This window comes from Aulostomus chinensis, chromosome 12 (genome assembly GCF_037954235.1).
Source record: "Aulostomus chinensis isolate RoL2024-O1b breed Wild chromosome 12, RoL_Achi_v1.0, whole genome shotgun sequence".
NCBI classification, from domain to species: domain Eukaryota; kingdom Metazoa; phylum Chordata; class Actinopteri; order Syngnathiformes; family Aulostomidae; genus Aulostomus; species Aulostomus chinensis.
The window spans coordinates 20,758,155-20,766,623 of NC_141331.1; the positions used below are offsets into that span (position 1 = coordinate 20,758,155).

The 8,469-nt window shown below is 38.4% G+C and overlaps 1 protein-coding gene across 1 annotated transcript; it reads left to right on the forward strand.

The window, feature by feature from the left end:
- Positions 1–1,219: 1,219 nt before the first annotated feature.
- On the forward strand, positions 1,220–6,243 carry vtcn1 (V-set domain containing T cell activation inhibitor 1). Its single transcript, XM_086221145.1, has 5 exons — positions 1,220–1,416; positions 2,158–2,222; positions 4,975–5,334; positions 5,491–5,742; positions 6,137–6,243. Exons 1-5 carry the CDS (start codon positions 1,385–1,387, stop codon positions 6,241–6,243), a joined length of 816 nt encoding a protein of 271 aa, XP_086077271.1. The 5' UTR covers positions 1,220–1,384.
- Positions 6,244–8,469: the final 2,226 nt, after the last annotated feature.

An 8,469-nucleotide genomic window follows, 5' to 3' on the forward strand; every position in this document is an offset into this window, starting at 1 on the left:
GAAGCTCTACAATTCAAAATCACATGAAAACAAATGGAAAAAATTGGAAAGCTGAGTCATCTGGCAGCTGACCAGAACCATGCAGAAACATACCAAAGTCATCATCCTTCTGCCCACCAAGAGAAAGCCCTCAGCACACAGATGAACACTGCAGCAGCCCCAACTTGAGCCAACAAAGACTGTTAGTAAGGCGGCCATTAAACCAATCGCAACAGCAACAGGAGGCAGTCAGTCTGGAGTAGATGAAGACCTGTACGATTCAGCTATTAAAGAACCAAGCTAGCTTAGCTTGCTGGCGGCTGATAATGACATCTCCTTACTCCCCTGATCCTTTAGACACCTGCAGAAGGACAAGGGCCTCTAATTCCAGCTGTGTGAAATGTGCCACTTAAGGGAAGTTCAGTTCACCTCCTCACTACAAGCCTTGATGCTTAATTCTGATTTTTTCCTCAAATCTGATTTTTCCCATTCTCTTACAGCGTGCTGTCTTGCAAAAGTTTCAAACCAGTTGATGGTGGTAATGCACATGTAACTGGTTTCTAAACAACCAATAATCATTTAAGAAGTGTAGACACAGTAATTGTTATGTTATAATGATAATCATACTTTCATCTCATTCTCTAAAAAGCCTAATAATACACAGCTGTCAACCTGAAATAGAACGATCATCAAAACTCTTTCAATTCCAAAGAGGAGCTTTCATTCAGTATGTTTTTAATTCTTTATGTGTGACCTTTATTCCCTATATTAACTTCCAAAGGACTAGAACATTCCAGACTGCAGCACTCTTTTGAGGAATATGTAGCTCCACCAGAGGACACTGCTGTTCCTTCTGGAAGATGGTCTTTATCTTTCAGAAGGAGCCAGAGATGTTGACAGTGAATATTTAAAGCGCAAGACATACCTTTTACTAGATGCACCTAATTAAAAACTTAGAGGAAAAAGATTTTTCATCATTATTTTGTGGGTAAATGCAGCAATATTGTGGGTAGTATTACTCAGGACAGAGGAACATTTGTTAAAAAAAATCAAAACAAAACAGAAACTATTTTTAGGATTTTGAGGTTACATTTGATGGTTATTGATATGCAGACATAATTTTTTTTTTAATGGTTTCAGTAATTGGGGCCTAAGACATGGGCTACCTTGAATTACGGTGACAAGTCAACGGAAGAGCACACGCCTTAAAGGTAATATTTACTTAAGGTGTAGAATTCAAAGCAGCAAAATAGCAGGCTGTCATACTGCAGAAGTCCATATTAATTGTTTTTTGTGGAAGCTTTTTAGGAGAAATGGGGGATTTTCAGGCAGAATGTCATGACTAGACAGCTGTCTTTATCAAAAGGATTGAATTATTTGTTCTCTTGACACTGGTTCGGCTGCCATGGCTACCCTGGGACGTATCATCTTCTACAGGTGGAGTTCTAACATTAGAATGTCTTTACTGCGGTGAACAGAATAGCTGTCTAAATATCAGTATACATAGTTGTATGGGTGATAGGGACTAAGTGTATCTACTCAGCTATGAGGATGTAGAAGGTGTATTTCCAGTTACTGCTTCTCTGCTCTACTACTGCATACATTTGCTGGCTTTAGTTACCAGTGAGCTGCTAAGATGGTCATGGAAACACCTCCAGTCACTGCTGGAGATTATTCTCCATAATTCAACCTTTGAGAGTTCTCATGGAGGAGGGGAAATGTGAAGTTTTTCAACATCGGTCACAAAATTCTATTAATTAACATCCGTGCATTTAGCTGAAATTCTATTTAAGATTATTGATGTTTGTTTCACAATTAGCTGGAAATTTGTGCTGTCCAGTTTCATCCCTTGTAGACACGGTAAGCGATAGTCCTCTTTTGTTGTTGATTCTACAACTGGCCAGGCTGAAAGAGGCACCAATAAGTTGGGTTTGGTAGATTTCTTTAGTTAAACATCTGGATCTTTGCTTTTGTTGGTCTTTGTGAAGATTTTTGAACAGAAATGTATGTCTTGGGTGAAGAATCAGCAGACTTCTTCTTCCACTGATTCTGTGTATGGAGGAACTTCTCAATTGAAACTGAGCTACATGTTATGTAACATGCCACTTAGGCCTGTCGTGAGTTTATTTCCCTGCACTTTATACAAGCTAATTTCATATGTGTGTCCTTTGTGTGTAGCATGGTTACCCTCATCATCATATTCTCAATCATCATCATCCTCATCTTAGCCTTGACATTCTCAGGTAAGACCTTTGGAGATGCTGATATTAGTTATGTTCGTCTCAGGGCTGAAGCCATGCATACACATTTCCAGGACATGGTTTGTTTTTCTAAACAAAATAAAAAAGATCTAAAACTATTTGTATCTCTGTGCAACTTTTACTGAGATCTACATTTGTGCATTTTAGCTGAATTTCTATCTGAGATCATTGATGTTTGTATTAAAATCAGTGGGAAATGATGTGCTCTCGAGTTTCATCTTGTGAAGACACAATTTCAGTTTTGGCAACCGATGGCCCTCTTTTCTTGTTGTTGCTTTGACTGGCAAGGCGGGAAATAGGGCTGTTAATATCTCCATAGGATGAAAAAACGTAAAATTGTGAAATGACTGGTAAAGTATAGTTCCCCTTTGTTCCTGTTCTTTCTGTTTATTTCAATAGATTTTTTTTTTTGGTTTAATTCTGGCTCCATTTTATCTGTCATTAAAAACAAAGCTGATAGGCTAAGAATTCCAGAATTACATTACAGGCCTGTAATTCAATTTGTAATTTTGCATTTAATTAAATTACAGTGCAGTATCTAAAATATTACATTTTTACATATTTTATTGATGCTGAGCAGGCTCCTAGATTTCTTGTGAGAATCTTTTTTTTTTGTCACTTTCCTTTCCAGCAATAGTTGCATATGGTTTCAAAATTTTCATGGGCAACCCTCATGTCTTTGAGATTTTAGATATGCTATCATTTCACATGGCATAATAATGATGCATCCACCTGCAATGGGGGAAAAAAACTCCTTAAATGATTATCTGCACATCTTATTATCACCCGTCTCCGCCCCTGAGCATCAAACAATGCACACTGAATGGGTAAATTCTGTAGCATTTCAGTTCTAAGTGATTCCTCAAGAATCAAAACAACATACATGCATAGTTGAATCATCTTCAATGAACTACAAATTACCTAGATCATTTTGTGCTTTAGTGTGGCACGGTGGTGCAGTGGTTACCACTGTCGCTTCACACTAAGAAGGTTCTGGGTTCGAGCCCTGGCTCAGGCATGGGATCTTTCTGTGTGGAGTTTGCATGTTCTCCCTGTGCCTGCGTGGGTTCTCTCCCGGTACTCTGTCTTCCTCCGACAGTCCAAAGACATGCAAATAGGGACTAGGCTTATTGGATGTTTAAATTGACTGTAGGTGTGAATGGTTGTCTGTCTCTATGTGTTGGCCCTGCGGTAGACTGTCCAGGGTGAACTCTGCCTCTTGCTTGAAAGCCACTGGGATAGGCTCCAGCCCCCCCACAACCCTTAACAGGACAAGTGGAAGAAAATGGATGGATTTAGTGATTTCTTTTGAGTATGTTGTGCTGTGCTTCAGTAGTTAGTTTCTGACCTCAAATATAACGTAGAGAAATGTTTGAATTGTAAGAAGCCAGGAAGAGAGAAAATTAGTGTTTGTCCTGATTTCTTTGCTGATAAGTACCTCTAGAGTGTTAGACGTTGTACATACAAACAAATATGTTGGCTCATAAATTCAGTTTGTTCAGTACGGTATATGCTCAATGACTGTGAAGACCAAGCAGTTGTATCACTGCGAGAAAAAAAGTCAGCACTTCTTAAAATGATGATGAGGCAAAAGGCAAGACAATTTTATTTGTATAGCCCGTTTTCACAAACAGTTTGTCTCAAAGGCTTCACATGGCATCATAACAACATCCTCTGCCCTTAGACCCTCACATCGACTGAGGAAAAACTCCATAGAAAACCCTTTTAACAGGGAAAAATCTGAGAAACCTCAGGGTGAGCAACAGAGGAGGGATCCCTCACCCAGGACGGACAGACGTGCAGTAGATGTTGTTACAGAAAAGAAAACAGTTTACAATACAAAATGTGGACTTTTGGTAGGCGGGGGGGGGGGGGGGGGGAGCCAGCTTGATGGGAGGACTGGATGGCAGACTGGTTCATAGGAGGGGAGCGCAGGCCGGTGTAACAGCAGGGAAAGGGGGGGGGGGGTAGGGGGCGATGCAGGCGGCAGTTGGTGCAGAGAGATGGAGCTCTGGTGGATCTGTGGAAACACAGAGAGACTGTGAGACACCAAGGCCAAACTACAAAGTGCAACAAGTAATGGTAATGACAGTTCCAAAATGTGCAGGGAGGAGAGAGGAGGAGGGGAGAGGAGAGGAGAGGAGAGGAGAAGAGAGGAGAGGAGAGGAGGAGAGAGGAGAGGAGAGGAGAGGAGAAGAGAGGAGGGGAGGGGAGGGGAGAGAGGGGGAGAGGAGAGGAGAGGAGAGGAGAGGGCTCCATGTAACCTGATGTGTCCCCCAGCAGTCTAAGCCTATAGCAGCATAGCTATCAATGTTCTAGAGCTACCTGAACCAGTCCTAACTGAAGGCTCTGTCATAAAGGAAAGACTTAAGCCTGGACTTAAACTTAAGAGGCCACTTAAAGATCTTAGAGGGTACAGTGTAAACTACAGTGTAGCCTCAACTAACCCTAATCTAATGTCCATTAGGTGTATAACCTGGATTTCATTTCCTGAATTTTGCACAATGTGATATTTTTGTCCTCATCCTATTCTTGACATTTTTTCTTCCTTGTGTTCACCCAATAAACTGTCCATCAGCTGAAGGTTTTTTTTTTAATCTTTTTTTTTGTTTGTTTTTAGCATTTCTGTGTAGGAAATTCTAAACCTGTAAAGACGTGTGTTGTATGTATGCTCAACTACAATGTGCAAATTTCAAAAAGAAAAATAAACACATGAAGAAATCTACTCCTGCAGGCTCCTCATCAGAATTGCAAAGCAGCAACAGATTCCCCATCGCCAACCTCAGTGAGGACAAGCTGCTAAGCTGCTTTCTTCACCAAGACAATGAAGATGCGACATTTAGCCGAATGTCTGTCACTTGGGAGAAGGCAGAGCTAACAGGAGTCGTTTACAAGTATGAGAATGGAGCTGAAGATTTCACAGACCAGAACTCAGACTACAGAGGGAGAACACAGCTCTTCCCTGATGCTTTGAACACAGGAAATGTTTCTCTGTTACTGAAGAATGTGAAATATAGTGATGAAGGGGAGTACACCTGCCAGGTGAGCTACTCCAGGGGCGGAGGGAAGATCAACATTCATCTCAAAACTGCAGGTAGGAGGACTTGTCTTTCCAGTTCCTCTGTTTGCAATGAAACTGAAAAACTCATCATCATAGACATAAATGTCCTTCTCTACAAATGCACTTAAATTTTCACTTTTCTGTTTTTTTTTTCCTTGCATGACTTCCACAAATTTCCACATTTGACAGCCTTTTCCGCCCCCACTTTTACATTCTCAAATGGGATCCTGACAGCTGAGGCAAACAGGTGGTTCCCTAAACCAAATGTGACATGGTTGAACTATGATGATAACGTCCTGCAAGGAAGCACGAACTTCACACTAAACTCAGCAGGGACAGTAAGAATAGTCACCAAGCTGCAGCCAGTCAACACCAACAACACCTACACCTGCAAGATTCAAAATGACCTGGTTACGTCCATCTCCGATGTAACTGTGACAGGTATATGCACTCTCTTAGACATTTCTAAATGTTTCAACCATCGACCATTTTTGTCAAGTATGGAGGAAGATGTTTTGATGCATTGTGGGATATGTAGGCTCCATGTCAGGGGTGAAAAATCAGGCTATATCTGTTGTTTGATGGTGGCTGACTACCCACTTTAATTTAAGGGCAGGCAACCATTCCTATGAACTCTTGCTACTTGACCACAGATAGTGGTTTTCATCATTAACTCATAATATACAATGGTGTCAACTCATGAAAAGAAAATTAAAAATATGTAAAATATACATTAATAATTGAGAATGAAACTATTACTCTCAGCAGAAAACTCTAGTTAAATTAAATTAAATTAAGTAATTAAATTAAATTAATTTCTCTCCTATTTTTTCAGGCTCAGATGTTTCAGGGAACACATACTTCATCTACAGCACTGCAACCTCTCTGCCAGCGTTTTACTGGATTGTGACCAATGTTCTCTGCATCTATTATCTGACATAACACAGAAATATTCAAATTACATGCAACTGAATGAAATAAAGTACATCGAAAAACGAATAAATCTTGATAAAATGTTGCTGCTGTTTATTTCACTGTGTGTACATCCATGCAGCACATTTATTTTTACATGTGTGTCAAGTCTGAGGTTGATTTTTCAGTTAACCCTTTTATATTCCTCAGCTTTATTTGTTTTTTTTCCCTCGGAAAACAAGACAAATTCATATATATATATATATATATATATATATATATATATATATATATATATATATATATATATATGTAAAGGGTAATATTCTAAATTAAAGTATAGTATAGTAACTGAATCAATCAATTCCTTTATGAAGTTTAGATTTTTAAAACAGTACATTGTTTTATTTCAGCAAAAGAAAGAAGAAAAAGAACTGGTAGCCACGATAGCACAGTAAATACATTGTATCTCAATGAAATTATGAGATAAATGTCATAATTGTTTATAAGTAAAAGTAGGAATTGTGAAGTAAACATCTAAATTATGATATAGAAAGCCATAATGAGTTATGATGGGACCACAGCCACACATCCAACAATTTCCTGAACATTTTCAATCTCATAATTCTGAATTTTTTTCTCAAAACGATGCCTTACCATTGATTATGATTATGATTACCAAGTAATTTTGATGAATTTATTGAACTTCAGTGTGTTTTTATTCAGTCTCAAAGAAGTTACTGATGCTTTTCTGGCAAAATGACCCAAAGCATTAAACTGATGCAGATGAATTGGATACCTTTTCTCTTAAATTTATGGAATAACTCATGTGTTTAATTTGACTGACTCCACTAGAAGAATCCCCACAGTCTGGAAAACAGGTGTAGAGAGTAAATAATTATCATCCTATTGCTAATGGTGTTATGAGATGCCATGCTAAAATTTGGGAATCCTTCGTTAATAACCAGCTCTCGTCTTATCCACCTTGTTCTTTCTGGTCACATCCTCAGATTTAGGCATAACATAATTTCTGCCACTTCCCTGAATTTGCGTTTGCCCTGGAAAGCAAAATGTTTTGAACTCCTCTTTTTATTTGTCAAAAGCTAGGATTCTTCGCTCTATGAGTACTTGCTTGGAGTCCTTTAATATCTGTTCTACTAATGGCACATGCATAGAAAAAAGTGCCTTAGCGTAACTTGGCATCCGGCTGGATAATGATTTTAGTATAAAAAACAAACAAACAAATGAACTAACTAAATGGTAAATTGAAAACAAGGCTTGGTTTCCGCAACAGGGTTAAAAACAGCCTCCGTATTCTCTACAGAGGGAGAAAAGTTTTGCCTCATGATGTTCATAATCAGTGACCCTAACAGTAAACCACTGCATTCTTTGCCAACAGTAGCTTGGTCATCCTGGATTGTGAGGCGAGAACAGCGTTGATTTTTACTTCTTCTATAAAGCACTAATACAGATACTGCCACTATATATTTGATCTCATTTAACTCTGAGATCACAATGTTGCTACTTTCATAGGCTGTTGCTCCTCACTAAATAGTTAGAACTGAAGTAGGAAAAAAAACGGCATCATTTTATTTAGCGCCTTACACATGGAATAGTCTGCAAAATACTTTAAACTTTGATTCATTACCACCATTAAAAGTATTCAAAAGCCTTGTAAATGTTTTAAACATTACTCATCTTTTCTGTTTACTTGTTGCTCAACTTAGTTTTATTCTTTTTATCGTCTGAGCATTGTTGCTGTTGTTGCTGTTTCTAAATGCCATTGTAAATGAGGATCACTTTTGAATGGATTTTGAGGTAAAATAAAGGTGGGAATTGAATTTCTTTATTTATCTATTTATTTATTTACCACAGGCAAAAATGGGCCTCCTAGTAGGCAGTGGGTGAAAGTGTCCAAGTACTTTACATTCAAATCCAGGTATCTTCACTTTAGTTAAGAGTTAATATTTTGGGAAATTTCCCTTCAATACAATGCAGATTTTTGTACTTTTATTGTTCCTATTTTCGTGTACATATTAGTCCACTGCATTAATATGAACCCATCAATTATTGTGAAGAGAAAGATTTTGCATGGGGAAACCTAATGCGGATGAATTACTTTCAAATTTTATACCTGCCAACTCCAAGAGGAACACAATCAAATGGAGCACACACCACTTTTACATGGTTTGGAGACTGAAAACTTCCAAAAACTGAAGTACTTGAACAGCTCGTACTTGTTGTACTTGTTACTTT